The sequence below is a fragment of the Erinaceus europaeus genome, chromosome 16, assembly GCF_950295315.1.
Source record: "Erinaceus europaeus chromosome 16, mEriEur2.1, whole genome shotgun sequence".
Classification (NCBI taxonomy): domain Eukaryota; kingdom Metazoa; phylum Chordata; class Mammalia; order Eulipotyphla; family Erinaceidae; genus Erinaceus; species Erinaceus europaeus.
In genome coordinates this window covers 56,502,338-56,520,453 of record NC_080177.1, presented here as the reverse complement: position 1 = coordinate 56,520,453, position 18,116 = coordinate 56,502,338, and the positions used below count along the sequence as shown (strand labels likewise).

Sequence of the window (18,116 nt, the reverse complement as noted above, 5' to 3'; positions counted from 1 at the left end):
ACCTGGCCAGTGTGCTGCTCTGGCATACATACACATGGTCCAGGTCCAAGATCAGCCCCACAGCACTGGAGGAGGCTTTGGTGTCTTTCCTTTGCTCTCTATCTGAAAACATCAGCTGGAAGTGAGGAGGCTCCAGCAATAATACTCCCTCTCCCTCTCTCTCTCTGTCTCCCTCCTTCCGTCCCTCCCTCTCTCCCACCACATCTCTTCATTTCCATTATACAATTCCTCTTTGAAAGTTCATTATGACACAATCAAACCATTTCTGGATATTGGCCCAAAGAATGTGAAAACCCAAATTTGAGGAGCCTTGCACCTCCATGATCATAGCGGCATTATCCTCAAGAGCCTATATTCCCACTGGCAGGAGTAGGTAGAGAAGATGTGATCTTTATACACAACAGGGTCCTCTGCAGCTACAAAGACATGACTCCCTGCTCTCAGCAATACAGACGACCCTAGAATGTGACAGTATGTGAAGTAGGTCAGAAAGAGAAAGACAAGCAGTGTATCTCGAGCTAAAAATGAGCTAGTAAAATAAAACTAAAATTGACTCTTAGATTGTAACGGTGGACTAGTGATTTCTAGAAGGGAGGGTGGGAAATTCAGGCAAAAGGAGTCAGCTGCATAATGGATGAAGGAAACCAGACATTTGGTGCTAAACATACGGTGGTGTATACAGAAGTGGATTCACAATGCTGTAGCCTTGAAATGTTTATACTAGTATAAATCTATGTAACTTCAGTAAAAAGATTTTTTTTCCTCCTGGAAGTGACTTTGGGGAATGCATACTTATTGTCCTTCCTACCATCCCTCATGGCTTCTTATTTTGAGTCCTGTGACACTTTTATAATTTGCTGGCTCAAGGGTGGTGGGACAGAATCTTAAACAGCCAGAAGGCTGCAGTTCTAGTTCCTGAATAAAACTGAGTAAAATTGTGAACTCCTGCTCAGCTCTGGCTTATGGTGGTGCTGACACAATCTGAGACCTTGCAGCCTTGAGCATGAAAGTCTTTTTGTATAACCATTATACTTTCTCCCTGGCCTTCAGTGAACATTTCGGTTTTTTTTTTTTTTTTTTTTTTAATGTCGTTTGTTCAGTATCACTGCATGAGGACATAATACAGATTTAGGTATGTGCCTGTGGAGGTCAGAATGCACCATCATTTTGTTCTGAATTCTGTGTTCTCATCCCCAGTCAGTGGACCTTTTGGAGTCTCCAGGTTCTCATTCAGAATTGGAAGTGCTCTACCACCTAATTAAAGGAAGTCTTTTCCACATCTAAACTACAATCTTGTTGATGATGTGGCTTTTAAGAAAGAGTCATAAACTAGCATTAAGGGTAATGCTGCCTTACAAAACTTACACAAATGGTTCACTGGCTTATTCCTGGGAAAGCAAGGAGCAGGTGGCAATTTCCAAAGGTAAGTCTCAGAAAATTACTGGTTAAGTTTAAGAGCTCACAACATTTCTGTATTGTGAGATTGAACACACTCACGACTTCTTCCTCTGAGAACTTGATTGTTTCCCTAGGGACTTTTAATCAAACTTTAACTGCTTTTCTGCGAGATTCATCCCCACACTCTAGCAATTCCCTTTGCCTGGAGTAGCAGGGGTCTGGTCTCTTAGGTTAACAAAGGGAACTTATCTGGCAAGGATATAGCCCACATATCATGAGATCTGGGTCAGGGAAAGCACACTTTATGTGATCTGGGTGCAGAAGGCCAATGTTTCCAGGTAAACACATTTTCTCACTGGAAGTACGTTAAGAGATACATTCATCTGCAATATTCCAGCCTTTAGGTTCATGATTAGTCAACAACTTGTTTGGCTTTATATGTTAACTCTCTTTTCAGCCACTAGATTCCAGATGCTACCATGCTGTCAACCAGACTTCCCTGGGCAGACAACCCCACGAATGTGTCCTAGAACCCCGCTTCCCCAGAGCCCCACCCCATTAGGGAAAGAGACAGACAGGCTAGGAGTATGGATCGACCTGTCAATGCCCATGTTCAGTGGGGAAGCAATTACAGAAGCCAGACCTTCTACCTTCTACACCCCATAATGATCCTGGGTCCATACTCGCAGAGGGTTAAAGAATAGGAAAGCTATCAGGGGATGGGATACAGAGTTCTGATGTTGGGAATTGTATGGAGTTGTACCCCCCTTATCCTATGGTTTTGTCCATATTTCCTTTATATAAAAATAAAGGGGAGTCAGGTGGTAGCACAACAGGTTATGTGCACGTGGTTCAAAGTGCAAGGAGCGGCATGAGGATCCTGGTTCAAGCCCCTGGCTCCCCACCTGCAGGGGAGATGCTTCACAGGTGGTGAAGCAGGTCTGTAGGTGTCTATCTTTCTCTCCCCCTCTCTGTCTTCTCCTTCTCTCTCTGTTTCTCTCTGTCCTATCCAAAAACATTGACAACAATAATAACTACAACAATAAAACAACAAGGGCAACAAAAGGGAATAAATAAATTTAAAAAATAAATGAGTTAAAAGAAAAAAAAAGACAGGTGCCTAACTACAGTGGCTTACCCCAACCCATTGATCATGAGCAGTTCCTCTTCCTTGCCCATCCTGACGCTGAGAAGGCAGCGAATCTGGCCCAGAGCAGCCAGAAGGTGAATGGTGTCCCTCACAGAGGCCTGGCTGATGGTGTAGGTCTTTCTCAGTGCCTGCAGCAATTCCCCAATGCTGTCGTACTGCCTCCGGAGCAGGTTGAACATCATCCGGATCAGCTCTGCATCCTGGATCTGGTCTTCCTGAGCCCAGTGGATCATCGTCTGTGAGATGAGCTCTTTCAGTGTTGCTAGAAGGGCAAATGAGAGGGAGAAACAGGAGGGAACCTCAACGTTTTGTTCCATGATAAGCTGCTCAGTTCAAATAAATTTCCCTCCTTTCTTCCCCCCTCCCCTCTCCCTTTCATTTCTGTTGCCTGGGCTTCACCACTCTGGGTCAGATATCTTGGTCAGTTAGAAACAATGGAAAAAGAAGTCTGTTATACTGTTTGTGGGAAGGCAGACAGGTACAGCCCCTATAGGAAAATGGTACAGACAGCCTTTAAGTAAAAATGGAAATAACTCATGATCTAGCAGTACTACTCAAAGGCATTTATCCTAATGACATGAAAGTACTAATTCAAAGGGACCTTTATGTCCCTATGTTCACAGCTGCATTATTCATATTGCCAAAGAGTAGAAACATCCTAAATGTACATAAAAAATGACTATTAAAAATGTATGGTCATCAGAAAAGGTAACAGCAGCAAATGCTGGAGCGGTTGTGGGGGTCAAAGGAACCCTCCTGCACTGCTGGTGGGAATGTCAATTGGTCCAGCCTATGTGGAGAACAGTCTGGAGAACTCTCAGAAGGCTAGAAATGGACCTACCCTATAATCCTATAATTCCTCTCCTGGGGATATATCCTAAGGAACCCAACACACCCATCCAAAAAGTTCTGTGTACACATATGCTCTTAGCAGCACAATTTGTAATAACCAAAACCTGGAAGCAACCCAGGTGTCCAACAACAGATGAATGGCTGAACAAGTTGTGGCATATATACACAATGGAATACTACTCAGCTATGAAAAATGGTGACTTCACCATTTTCAGCCCATCTTGGATGGACCTTGAAAAATTCATGTTGAGTGAAATAAGTCAGAAACAGAAGGATGAATATGGGCTGATCTCACTTACAGACAGAAGTTGAAAAACAAGATCAGAAGAGAAAACACAAGTAGAACCTGAATTGGAATTGGCGTATTGCATCAAAGTAAAAGACTCTGAGGTGGGTGGGTGGGAGAATACAGGTCCAAAAAGGATGACAGAGGACCTAGTAGGGGTTGTATTGTTATATTGAAAACTTGGAAATGTTATGCATGTACAAACTATTGTATCTACTGACGAACGTAAAACATTAATTCCCCAATAAAGAAATTTAAAAAAGTGTATGGTATGTATACTCCATGGAACACTATTCTTCAATAAAAAAGGATAATACTGCATCCTATGGGACAAAATGAATGGAACTAGAGGTGATTATTCTTTGTAAAATAAGTAAAGAGATGAGAAATACCAGGTGGTTTCACTCATATGTGGAATCTAGAGAGCGGATACATATTAACTTGTAAGAAAACAAAAACAAATCAACCAACCAACCAAACAAAATAGGTGAGCTGGGCATTTGTGCACCCAGTTGATCACAGATATTACTATGTGCAAGGATCTGGTTTCAAGCACCACTCCCCACCTGCTGGGGGAATGTTTCACAAGCAGTAAAGCAAATCTCAGGTATCTCTCTTTCTCTTTCCCTCCATATCTCTCACTTCTCTCTTAATTTCTCTCTATCCAATCAAATAAAAGAAAAAGAAAAAAAAAAACCAGGAGTGATGGATCCATCATGCAGGCAGTGAACCCAGGTGGCAATAAAAATTAAATTAAAAACACAAAAAGCAAAGAAACAGTATCTAAGTCTTTGTGAAAACTATAGTGTTTGGGAGGGTGGAGCACAGAATTTTGGTGGTTGATGAGATTTGGAATTATACCCTGTAGCCATACATCACAACTGAAACTTCTGAAGAAATTTACTGAACCACATGTGGGTGAAGGCACATGTGGAAAGGGGTGCAGGGTAAACTCTCAAGACAAAAACAGGTGAATTGGGAGTCAGCATCTGACAACTGGTACCATTTTTGTAGATACATAGGCTTGGCCCCAAGAAGGTATGGAACCTATCAGGGAAAAACCCGGATGAAATCTAAAGCTGTGAGGCTTGCCTGGACTGTGGTAGTGGGCTTCCATAGGCCAGACTACAGATTGAAAGAAGGCAGAAAGATATTATTTTGTCTCAAAGGCATTCAATCTGCTCAGGGTTATTTAGAAGAATCTCCTCGCCACCACCATGACATATAAACAACATAGCCACAGCACCACCTGCTGGTTGAACAACAGAAACCATGCTTAAACAAAAACATGGAAAATATAATCGATCAAACACACAAAGAACTGGAAAAAATATCAGAGGTTGAATTCATAAAACTTATTATAAAGGTAATTCAAGAATTTAAATTTAACATACAGACACAAATTCAAGAACTCAAAGAACATGTTACAAAGAAATACAAAAAGCACAAAGAAAACACCTAATGGAGCTATAGGATGTAAAGGACATTTGGATGGAGTTAAGGCTTAAACATAAGGTCTAGTATGTAGAGTAAGTCAGGCTGAACAAAGAATATCAAGGCTAGAAGATGCAAACACCATACATTTTGAATTCAAAGCTGTTGGAAAGGAAAGGTTTTTTAGAAAAAAACAAATCAATTCTCTATGAATTAGGAGACTTCATAAAAAAATGAATATGATTGTTATTGGAGAGAGGAGCAGAGAACATATTTAAATAAATAGCAAAAAAATTCCCATAGATGTGTAACTTAAAAAAAAAAAAACCAGACATCTAGGAAGTTGAACAAACACACAAGTTCCTGAATCCAAGAAGGATTCAGAGGACCTAGTGGGGGTTGTACTGTTATATGGAAAACTGGGAAATGTTATGCATGTACAAACTATTGTATGTACTGTTGAATGTAAAACATTAATTCCTCAATAAAGAAATAAAAATAAATAGATAAATAAAAACTTTCAGCTGTAACTACTCTGCCTGCCAATTTATCATTCAAGTATGAAGGTAAAGTAAAAATCTTTTCAAATAAACAGAAACTGAAGGAATTCACCACCAGCAATCTAGTATTGCAAAAATTACTGAGAAGAGTCCTACATGAAAAGAAGCAAATGAGGGGCCAGGTGGTGGTGCACCTGGTTGAGCACACATTTTACAGTGCACGAGGACTTGGGTTCAAGCCCCCAGTCCCCATCTGCAGGAGGGAAGCTTCACAAGTAGTGAAGAGTAGGACTAGAAACACAACAACAGAAGAAGAAAACAGACATAAGAAAGGTGTGTGGCATAATTGGAAAGCAATATGACCAATGTTGGTGAACTAAGGACAATCTGAAAAAGACTGATGTAAATACTACAAGTTAGGCACAATAATCACAATGGTGCAATGACATTCTTCAGGGAAACTGAACAACTTGTCAACAAATTTTTGTGGATCCACAAACTGCCAAAGCATGCCAGAGAAAAAAGAAAGTAACAGGAGATATCATCTTCCCCAACTTAAAGTATATTACAAAACAATAGTGATTTAAACAGCATAGTACCAGGGGCCAGGTGGTGGCAAACCTGGTTGAGTGCACATACTGCAATGCACAAGGACCCAGGCTCGAGCCTCAGATCCCCACCTGCAGGAGGAAAGCTTTTCAATATCCCCATTCCTCTTGATTTCTGGCTGTCTCTATCAAACAAAGATAAATAAAAAAATTTGAAAAGTATAAACACTAAAAAAGCATGGTACTGCAACAAAAATGGACACTTATATCAACAGAACAGAATCAAGAATATGAGCCCACACACATTCAGTCACCTAACATATGACAAAGGGGTCAAGGCCATGCATGGGGGGGTGTTCTCTCAGTGAATGTTGCTGGGAAAACTGGACATCCACATTTATAAAAGTGAAACTAAGGGGTTCGGTGGTGGTGCACATCATAATGCCCAAGGTTATGGCTAAAGAACACAGAAGCATCCCTAAGCACCTGATATACAAGGCATGACGCATCTTCATGGTGCTGCTAATGGACAGATGCATTTCACATGGCACTTGTGGACATCCTTCACATGCACATGCAATTCACATGGCACTTGTGCACATCCTTACTGGCCAGAATTTCAAACTGAGAAGTGTTGTTTTCAACGGGTTATGTTGTTTTCACTGGGCTGGCTTCACGGGTGGGTAACAGATGACCAGGGACTCATGGTTGAGCTGTAGGCAGTATCTCTTTATTCATGCAGGACGCAGCACAATCTAAGACGAGCTAAGTTAAACTCAAAGTACAGTACTCTAAAACTCACAATGCTGTCTTTATATACACTTCCCAAGTAGGGTGGAAACAGGATGTGACACAGAGAGGGTGGAGAGAAAAGTGACTGGTGAAAATCAGAGTGTGACAAAGAGGGGGCAGATTAGGCGAGAATCCTATCACTGAACCACAAATACCCTGCAGGGAGGGTGGAACTTGTTAACAGTGGTTATGTAAATAGAATGAAGTGGTTATGTAAATAGAATAGTGTTAAGCAGGGGGGATTTAAACCAAATGAAACAGAAGGGGTCTCATGCATACCAACAATTCCCCCTTTCTTTTTAACTAATGGCCACTGTGGGGTGAACAGAAACGTATATCGTACAGGCGTTTTCAAAAGAACTGGCATAAGACATGGAAAACAAAATAGGCGAGCAGCAATAACCAGTGTGATGCCAAGGGGAGCTTTTCTTGCCTCAAAGGGCAAGGCCTAGCAGGCGAAAGGACATTTCTTGCCTCTGGGAACGCTTCATGCCTCTGGGGGCATCTCTTGCCTCAAAGGGCGTTTCCTGCCTCTGTGGGCATCTCTTGCCTCTTGGGGCACTTCACGCCTCTGTGGGCATAACCTAATAAGGAGGGGGAGTTTTCTGCCTCTGGGACAGAGCCTGCAGGCGAGGGGACATGGTCTATAAAGTCTCAAGGCAATTGGCTGAAGTTAGTCTTTGAGAAGCACAGCAGCGTGTACCAGTAAGTCCGATGGAGGTGTCAGTCCAGAGTAGCTGACCACAGAAAAAAATGCCAGAGGATGAAATGCTGCACGTCTGTCTTGATGGGGAATGTCAGCCACCAGAATTCTGCTTTTCTGTAGAGAGTGAGCTTTGGAGTCTGTGAATCTGTTTCTTCAGGTTGTGCCAGGTCTCATCATTGGTTTCCTGAGGTGTGTTTGTAGTCATTCCATCTTGTGGGCAATGTCAGAGAACAGGATCCAAATGGATTTCCAGGAATTCCATTTGAGTAGATGCTTTTTCATGTGAAGACTTTGACAGCTGAAATTCACTTACTTGTCAAACAAAACTTGTAGCAGATTAGAAGTTTACTATAATTGATAACTCCATTATAATTGGAAGTCCTTTCTAGTATGATTTTAAGGTTGTTTAAACAGTTTAAACTCAATAAAATGTGGAAAGGTAAACAGAAGAACCATGGTTAAAAGCCTCAGGCATGAGAATAATTAACATTATCATTGCACTATCTGCCCCACCCATAACTCATACAGTTTTCAGGATTAAACGTTTCAGATTCATGTCAAGACGTAAAAGAGAAATCAAAGGAGGGAAAAAACAATTTTTTGGATTGTTTCTGGATGTCTCTAGAAATCATGGCTGCGTCCAGCATTTTTTTTTTTAAGTCAATGTCAAACAAAAATTCAGTCATTCAAATCATTCTCTTATGAAACGCAACTTGAACCAGATTATCAAGATCTCACAATGTAGGATTAAGAATCCCCGGAGGACGTCCTAGTCCAAAAAGGTCCTCGAAATTCCATTTAGGGTGCTTCTGACTGTTCCGGCTGGATTGCTTCAGGCACCCATTTTTAAAAGCGTCTTCCCATCGAAGAAAGAATCCAATCAGGAGAGTAGAACTAACCACGTGTCACCATACTTGGGAACTGCCAGGGTACTCGAGAATGTTCTTCAAATTAGAGTAGTCCTTCTCCATGGGAAACATGCGAGAAGAAGTCCAGAAAGTCCCAGGGGAAATCCCCATGCATGTCCCAAGGTCTACGATCACGGTCATAAAGAACCAAACTGTGGCCCGGAGCAAAATGTAGTCCTTTTCCTCAGGAAACATGGGAGAGGGAATCCAGAAAGTCCAAGGAGAAATCTCCGTGTATCTCCCAAGCTCTATGATTCCAGTCATAAGAAACCAAAGTTCCCGGTCAGGGAACAGAAGTGTGGCCCAGAGTAAAATGTTCCAGAGACAGAGAAACTGTCTCATAATGAAACAGTAGAGGCTTTGGCAAACCTCTTCGTAAGTAGAAGAGAAGACCATAGTGCATAGGTAGGCAAAGTCTTCACTTATCTGGGAGTTGCGCAGGTCTGGTCCCACGTTGTGGCGCCATATGTTGTTTTCGACAAGTTATGTTGTTTTCACCGGGCTGGCTTCACGGGCGGGTAACAGACGACCAGGGACTCATGGTTGAGCTGCAGGCAGTATCTCTTTATTCATGCAGGATGCAGCACAATCTAAGACGAGCTAAGTTAAACTCAAAGTACAGTACTCTAAAACTCACAATGCTGTCTTTATATACACTTCCCAAGTAGGGTGGAAACAGGATGTGACATAGAGAGGGTGGAGAGAAAAGTGACTGGTGAAAATCAGAGTGTGACAAAGAGGGGGCAGATTAGGCGAGAATCCTATCACTGAACCACAAATGCCCTGGAGGGAGGGTGGAACTTGTTAACAGTGGTTATGTAAATAGAATGAAGTGGTTATGTAAATAGAATAGTGTTAAGCAGGGGGGATTTAAACCAAATGAAACAGAAGGGGTCTCATGCATACCAACAGAGAAGAGAGATTAACCTTGAAAAGAAAGGACACTTAAAATAACCCCTAAAATGGGCAAAAGGGGACTGAGTTCTGGTTCACCCAGTAGAGTGCCCATCTTACCATGGGCAAGGACCTGGGTTCAAGCCTCTGACCACCATCTTTAGAAGTGATGCTTCATGAGCTCTGTTTTTCATTCTCTACCACAGAAAAAAATTAAAAAATAAAAAAAGTCACTGGGGGCCTTGGAGTTCCTGTGCAGGTGCTGAGCCCCAGCAATAACCTTGAAGGCATAAAAAAAAAAAAGCCCTTCGAAGCATATGATATTTTGTGAGTTTACATGTGCTTAGAACTTCAGTATCTGCCATATAAAAGAACAAAAAGCTAGTCTGAATCGATGAATTTCTAACAGCCTACATGATTACTGCTGGGACTGAGAAAGTGAAGCTTCCTGCCTCTGAAAGCACTGCTACTGAAAATTCCTTTGTTTTTAAATTAGCTCCAATGAACCAGTGGCAGAACACCACAAATATTCCAGGGTTGAGGGGTCAAAATGGACATCATTCGAATGGGGTAGCTTCTCCATATACGTCTAAAACCACTAATGCATCTCCCCATGGTTGGCACATATTATGAACGTAATAATAAATTAACTACTGCACTTATTATACTCAGTCTGCACTACTGGAGTCCTCATGATCCTCTTCATGATTCACAAAGGCAACATACTCGCACTGTAACTTTAATTTAACTATTTGTCTTTTCATTGTGTTAAGTTCACTGCTGGTGCCTTAACAGGGCCTGAGGCAGTAAGTAGTGTCAAATTCTATACTTCACTACCACAACCCTAGAAACAACTTCATATAACAATGTCCTACCTGAAATATAAAAGTTAATAATTTTATTAAAGAAATATATATTTCTCTGAGTAGACTGTCCAAGGCAAGTGTGCCTAAAACACTTCTGCTCATCAGAACGCAGAGGCTGCTATGAGGAGATGCACTTGTGTGCTTGAACTGGGAGCTAACGTAGTTGCTTGTTTAGAGGAATGCTGCTTTCAAAAAAAAGAATGAGAGATAAACTGTAGTAATCAGACCCGGGCAAGGGGAAAAAAGTTTCTTAAAAATGGAAGAAGCAAGCCTGTCTCTGTGAGGACAGCAACTGACAGTTGCCAATAATACAACTTGAGCTTTCATGGTAAAAACTAGAACTCTGGAAAATGTTTACCTGTCACTGAGAGTCTAACAGCTTCCTAATACTAAAGACTTCTGATTGAACTGTTGATATGGAGAAGTATAATTTTACAATATTTTATAGTGAGTCATGCCAATATTTGGAAGGGCTGCATAATGCTGGAAGTCAATGATTCCCTAGTGATCAAAACACAAAAATCATCTGGGACTCTTCTGCTATCATACTGTTGACTGTAAACCATTAATCCCAACAAAGGAAAAAAAAAAGAATAAAACACTACACACACATTTGGGACTGAGGAGCCATTTTCACACACCCAAATCCAAAAATTCATGTGAGGTTTCAATTTCTACATGGCAGTCAACCTTTGAAAATATAGTATTTATTGAGATCTGACACAGTAAAAGAAGGGTATCTGCAAGTATTTAAATGGACTATTATAATACTCCTCCTTTCCACCTATGGATCTGCTTGCTGGAGCCATTTTCCCCATCCTAATGTACAATTAGGGCTACTTGCATTTAGGAAATTATAGCAAATATATGATCTACAAGTCACATTTAAATGACTTCTTAAGCTAACTCAGAATGGTATTATTTCTAAGGTAATGCACTGTTTAAACAGACTTGATACCTGAAAGATATTTCAGAGAAAAACAACTCTTAGGGATGGGTGGTGGGGGATGGGTGGTGGTGCACCTTGTTGAACACACATGCTGTAATGTGCAAGGATGTAGGTTGGAGCCCCCAGTTGCCACCTGCAGGGAAAAGCTTTGCAGTGGTAAAGCAGTGATGCAGGTCTATCTCTCTCTTTCCCTCTCCCTCTCCCTCTCCCTCTCCCTATCCCTCTCCCTCCCTTTACCTCTCTGTCTCCTCCCTTCCCTCTCAATTTCTGTCTATCCTCATCTAATACATAAAGATAATAAAAAATTAAAAAAGAATGATAATGCTGAACTATTTAATTTATGGATTAGTCAGAAATTCTCTAGAAGAAAGAATTTGACCTCTTGTCTTCCTGCTCTTGACCAGGACACTGCTCAGCAACCTGGGGTTCCTACATGCAAGTCCAATGTGCTACAGTTGTGTTATCTCCCTCGTTCCAGACAGTCTTTAAATTGAAAGTGGTATTAGTGTATCAGTTTCAGAGCCCAAGTACTATTTATAGTCTAGTTGTTCACTTCTCCTTCCACTTGCTATTTTGTAACCCGATTTTGGATGTCAGATCCCTAAACTCCCCTCAAGAAAAGCCTGGAGTCTCTCACCACTCTTGGTATGATTTCTTTCTTCCAATGGTCAGAAATACCAGTCCTGCAATGTCAACTACAGTAAGAGAAAGTCTATTTATTCTTATAGTACACGTGCCGCTTTTCTGTAGAGAGTGAGCTTTGGAGTCTGTGAATCTGTTTTTTCAGGTCATGCCAGGTTACATCATTGGTTTCTGGGGGTGCGTTGTAGTCATGCCATCTTGTGGGCAATGTCAGAGAATAGGGGTCCAAATGGATTTCCAGGGATTCCATTTGAGTAGATGCTTTTTCATTTGAAAATTTGACAGCTGTAATTCACTTACTTGTCAAACAAAACTTGTAGCAGATTAGAAGTTTACTATAATTGATAGCTCCATTATAATTGGAAGTCCTTTCCAGTATGATTTTAAGGTTGTTTAAACAGTTTAAATTCAATAAAAGAACCACGGTTAGAAGCCTTAGGCATGAGAATCATTAACATAATCATTGCACTATCTGCCCCGCCCATAACTCATAGTTTTCAGGATTAAACATTTCAGATTTATGCCAAGACGTAAAAAAAAAATCAAAAGAGAAAAAAACAATATTTGGAATGTTTTGGAATATCTCTAGAAATCATGGCTGTGTCCAGCATTTTTCTTTTTTGTAAAGTCAAGGTCATACAAAAATTCAGTCATTCAAATCATTCTCTTATGAAATGCAACTGAAAGCAGACAGCAAACTTAAGATATTCAGAGAGAACAATGAGGGGGAAATGGAGAGAAAAGCCGTAGGCAGCTTTTGCTTCTTTCACCTTGAACCAGATTATCCAGTTCTCACCATGTAGCATCATGAGTCCCCAGAGGGCATCCTAGTCCAAAAATCTCCTCTAAATTCCATTTAGGATGCTTCTGACGGTTCCTGCTGGATTGCTGCAGGCACCCATTTTTAAAAACGTCTTCCCATCAAAGAAAGAATCAAATCAGGAGGGTAGAACTAACCATGTTTCTCCATTATTGGGGACTGCCAGGGTACTGGATACTGGAGAATGCTCTTGAAGTTAGAGTAGTCCTTCCCTGTGGGAGACATGTGAGAGGAAGTCCAAAAAGTCCAAGGAGAAATTTTTGCGCATCCCCCAAGCTCTACGATCACAGTCATAAGAAACCAAAGTGTGGCCCGGAGCAAAATGTAGTTGTCCTCCTTGGGAAACATGGGAGAGGGAATCCAGAAAGTCCAAGGAGAAATCTCCATGCATCTTCCAAGCTCTACGATCACAATCATAAGGAACCAAAGTTCCTGGTCAGGGAACCAAAGTATGGACCAGAGCAAAATGTTCCAGAGGCAGAGAAACTGTCTCATTAAGAAAGAGTAGAAGCTTTGGAAAACCTTTTCATAAGTAGGAAGGAAGGCCATGGCGACTTTACTTATCTGGTCTTCTTTGGTCTGCTGCATGTGTGTGGATCCGAGAGTCCTGTCCCTGTTTCAGGGCGTCATTATGTCGAGCTAGCTTCACGGGCGGGAGGCAGACGACCAGGGACTCATGGCTGAGCTGGGAAGCAGTATCTTTTTATTCATGTAGAATGCAGCACAATTTAAGCTATCTAAACTATCTATAATCACAATTCTGTCCATATATATATATATATTTGCCAAGTAGGGTGGACTGATTCAAAGACTCCAAAGCTCACTCTCGACAGAAAAGCAGAATCACAGTGGTTGACCTTCCCCATCGTGACAGACGTGCAGTGTTTCATCCCCTGGCATTTCTTCCATGGTCATCTGCTTTGGACTGACACTTCCATAGGACTTACTGGTACACCTCTTGGACACTTTACACAACTTTACAACAGTTTTCCTTTATGCTGCTGATTTCTCAAAGACTGACCACAGCAGAGCATGGACTTTGCAGCCAGAGCCTTGGGACTCTATAGGCTATGCCCTCTCACCTGCAGGCCCTGGCCCCAGAGGTAGGAAACTCCCCCTCCTTACTAGGTCATGCCCACAGAGGCAGTAAATGCCCTTTGAGGCATGAAACGCCCCCAGAGGCAAGAGATGCCCACAGAGGCAGGAAACGCCCTTTGAGGCAATAGATGCCCCCAGAGGCAAGAAATGCCCTTTCACCTGCTAGGCACTGCCCTTTAAGGCAGGAAACGCCCCCCTCAGGCCTCCCCTTGGCATCACACTGGTTCTTGCTGCTCTCCTATTTTGTTCCTCCATGTCTTGTGCCAGTTCTTTTGAAAATGCCTGTACGATATAGGTTTCTGTTCACCCCACACTCCTGATACTATGGCCATTAGTTAAAAAGAAAGGGGGAAATGTTGGTATGCTTCTAATTCTGCTTCTAAAACCCCTTCTGTTTCATTGGTTTAATTCCCCCCTGCTTAACACTGTATTCTATTTATATAACCACTGTTAACTAAGCACTGCCCTGCCTGCAGGGCATTGGTTGAATCCCCACTGGTTCACGATGTCGTTTTGCTCTGCCCCCTCTCGTAGTCACCCTGATTTCCACCAGTCTTTTTTTTTTGCTCCACACTCTCTATGTCACATCCTGTTTCCACCCTACTTAGCAATATATATATATATATATATATATATATATATATATATATATATATATGAACAGGATTGTGATTATAGATAGTTTAGATAGCTTAGATTGTGCTGTGTTCTTCATGAATAAAGAGATACTGCTTCCCAGCTCAGCCATGAGTCCCTGGTTGTCTGTCTCCCATCTGCAAAGCTAGCCCGGCATATAGGTTTAGATTTTTAGGCTGCAGTGGTATGGAAAGACTCTTTGCTCTCATCTCTAAGGTTAAAACACTACACAAATGGCTATATTGCAATGAATCACATTCTTATTGTCAAAGAGCATAAGTCAGTGACCAAAGAAAACCCCTATAGTCTACAGACTCCAAATCCTGCTGCTGTTATGGTTCTAAGTGTGCTTTCCAAAATGGGTCAGGTTGGGAAAAAGAGTTTTCTGATTACATTGAGGTAAGGGAAGCAAATCAAACTGCACTGTACTGAGCTGGAATTTGGAAATCAATTTGCAATGCTCACACTTGCCCTGGGAAAAGAAGAATAATTATGTGCATCTAAATGATGTACACTTATTTTTAAATGCTAGGTGTTTTAGGAAGCAACTTGTTGTGGGTGGCAAATGCTCTGGAAGCATTAACATGTAGAAGAGCATTTCCAAGTTGAAGGAACAAGGGCATTTTTGACCCCTGCTTTCTCCCTCCTGCTGGCAGACAGAATAATTATTCATTTCCTAATTCTGGAAACCTGTGAGGATAGTACTTTCCAGGGCAACTTTACTGATGTGATTAAGTGAAGGATCTTGAAATGGGAACTTTTATCTTGAATTATCTGGGTGGACTCAAAGGATTCAGAGGGGTCCTAGGGTGACCGGGTGAGAAAAGACCTCTGGCAACCAGAAGAGGCCAGTTAGGCTACTGTAAGGGGTCAGAGAGTGCTGGGAAATTGTGCAGATGCAGTCACATCTACCATGTTGTCCCCTTAGGCAAGCCTTCACATGAAGAAGCATCTGCTCATATAGTAAGGTATTAAACTATAAGAAGTTCCTCCATATACAACTCTGTTGTATGCTTTACATTGGGTTGTTTTAGTTCTCCCCCGCCAAGAGAATTGGATCAGTCCTGCTAGTTTCGCGGGCCCACTTGGCCCCGCCCCTAGGAACCCCGACAGAGTTCCAGAGTGGCAGAGTTAGAGAGAGTGCTTGCGCCGCCGCAAAGAGACAGCAGAGTTCTGTTTGGTGATTAGTTTGGTTTAGTTTATGAATCGTTGTTCCTGAATAAAGAAATACAGCTTCCCTGCCCAGCCCTATGTCTCTGGTCGTCTCTGTTACCCGCCCGTGAAGCTAGCCCAGCCAGCTAGAGCTTCCGAATTTTTAACAACACAACTCATGTGAATTAACAACATTAACATATTTTTCTACACTTAACTGGTGTATCTCGTTTTGCCACTATAGGCCTGCCTTTGTCAGCCAACAATTTAAAGATTTTTTCCCTTTATAACATCACCCATGCCACAGACATCCCTTACTACCCCCACAGACAAATGGTTGTTGAGAAGGCCCGCCAAATGTCTAGGCTCAATTAAGTAAAGAAAGAAATAAGGGGAGATACATCCCTAAATATTCAGTTGGCTAAGGCACCAAACCACTTTTTCTATAAAAAATTTTGACTCAGATGTCCTGCTAACCACGGGAAGCAGATTGTTTGTGTTTCTTTCACAGGAATCCTGGGGAAAACCATCTGGACCCCTGCACACTCTGACATCGCCCACTAGATGGCATGGCTACAGTGGCACACTCCCCGAAACCCATGATATGACATGACACGATCTGAAGAACCTGATTTACAGACTCCAAGGACAGAACTTTCTTACTGCCTGTCTGCCCTTCCTGCTTTGCCTGTCACGTTTTGACAGTTCCAGCTCACTTTCTACAGAAAAGCAGAATTCTGGTGGCTGACCTTCCCCATTGAGACAGACGTGCAGCGTTTCATCCCCTGGCATTTCTTCTGTGGTCATCTGCTTTGGACTGACACTTCTATTGGACTTACTGGTACACCTCTTGGACACTTTACACAATTTCACAGCAGCTCCCTTCTCTTCACACTGCTGGTTTTTCAAAGACTGACCTGCGGTAGTTCATGGACTTTGTAGCCAGTTGCCTTGGGGACTATATAGCGCCAAACAGCCCCTTTGCTTGGCAGGCCACACACTCCCACTTGCAGGTCCTGTCCTTTGAGGCGGGAAACGCCCTTCCCTTATTACTAGGTCCTGTCCCCAGAGGCAGGAGATGCCCCCAGAGGCAGAACCCCCACCCCTCATTACTAGGCCTTGCCCCCAGAGGCAAGAGATGCCCCCAGAGGGAGGAGACACCCCCAGAGACAGGAAATGCCCCCTTGCCCAACAGTCTTCCCTTGGCATCACACTGGCTCTTACTGCTCCCCTACTTGTCCCTTCCTGTTTTGTTATATCATTCAGGTTTATGCCCCAAAGGTTTCTGCTCACCCCTACACTACTATTCCTCTGTCACAGATGGAGTCTTTTACAGACATTGACCCATCTTAATGCAATGACTAGATAGAAAGATAGGGAGAGATATAGAAATATTGTGAGGAGATGGTGGAGCCTGGCAGAGCTTAACCTATGAGACGAGTACCTCCAGGTAAGTCTCTCTCTCTACAGAGGGGTTGAGCACGGGGGGGGGGGGGACACATAAATCTCACAAGGTTGGTGGCCATGTAAGTCTTCCCTCCCCCACAGAAACATCCTACATCTTCCCACCTGATCACGGCATACCTTAAAAACATTTAAGCCTGCTCCACTCTAAATTTCCTATACTGTGGCCATTAGATATAAGGAAAGGGGGAGATGCTGGGAAATTGTGCAGATGCAGTCACATCTGCCATGTTGTCCCCTCAGGCTATTGCCAGTTCCTGTGAGAGTTGGGACATTCTCGGAGTGCCTTTCCCAACCAATCCTGTCCCAGCTCATCATTCCCGGTTTTTGCCCTATAAAGCCCTTCTTCTTCCACCCCTCGTTCTCTTGCCCGCTTTTCACCTCAGTGAATGGAGGGCTGCTGTGCATAGTGGGAGGCAGCCATTTTTGCTACCTCCATGTGGCCTGAACCACTGCGCTCTCACCCAACTCTGAGGTGCCTGCGCAAATAAAGAATTGTGTTCTCTCTCCACTCCAGATCTCCTCTCTCTCCTCCATGGTGCAGCACAAGAGAGAACAGAGAAGTTATGCAAAATATGTTCATGCCTGAAGCTCTGAGGGTCATATGTTTAGTTCCTGGTGCAATTATAAGCCATATTTGAGTAGTCTCTGGTAACGGAAAAATGGAGGCGGCCTTTAGAAATTGGGAACAGCAAGAAATGGATTATCTCAGCCAGCCTCTGGGAAGGATGTTAACACTGCACATCCATTTTTTTTTAACCCAAAACTTGAGTGATGATAGCACTGTATTTTCAAAAAGGGATTTATTTATTTATGTCATGAGAGGAAGAAAGCACAGAGCCAGGGCACTGTTTGGGCCACTTTAGCCAGGGACCAAACCTGAGGTCCATGGTTACAAGTCCTGTGCTCTACCACTGAACCACATCCCCATGATAACCTTTTAGAGCCTTTTTAATTTCATAATAAAATTTAATTTTATAATAATCTTTTTAAATTTTATAATTTTTAGCAATAGGCTAGA

The 18,116-nt window shown here is 42.4% G+C and overlaps 1 protein-coding gene across 1 annotated transcript in view; it reads right to left on the bottom strand.

Moving 5' to 3' along the window:
• RYR3 (ryanodine receptor 3) overlaps positions 1-18,116 on the bottom strand; it is a 691,732-nt gene that overhangs the window by 178,179 nt on the left and 495,437 nt on the right. Inside the window, exon 39 of the mRNA XM_060175180.1 lies at positions 2,537-2,810. Within this exon, the coding sequence (XP_060031163.1) occupies positions 2,537-2,810 (274 nt within the window). The remainder of the gene's footprint in view (positions 1-2,536; positions 2,811-18,116) is intronic.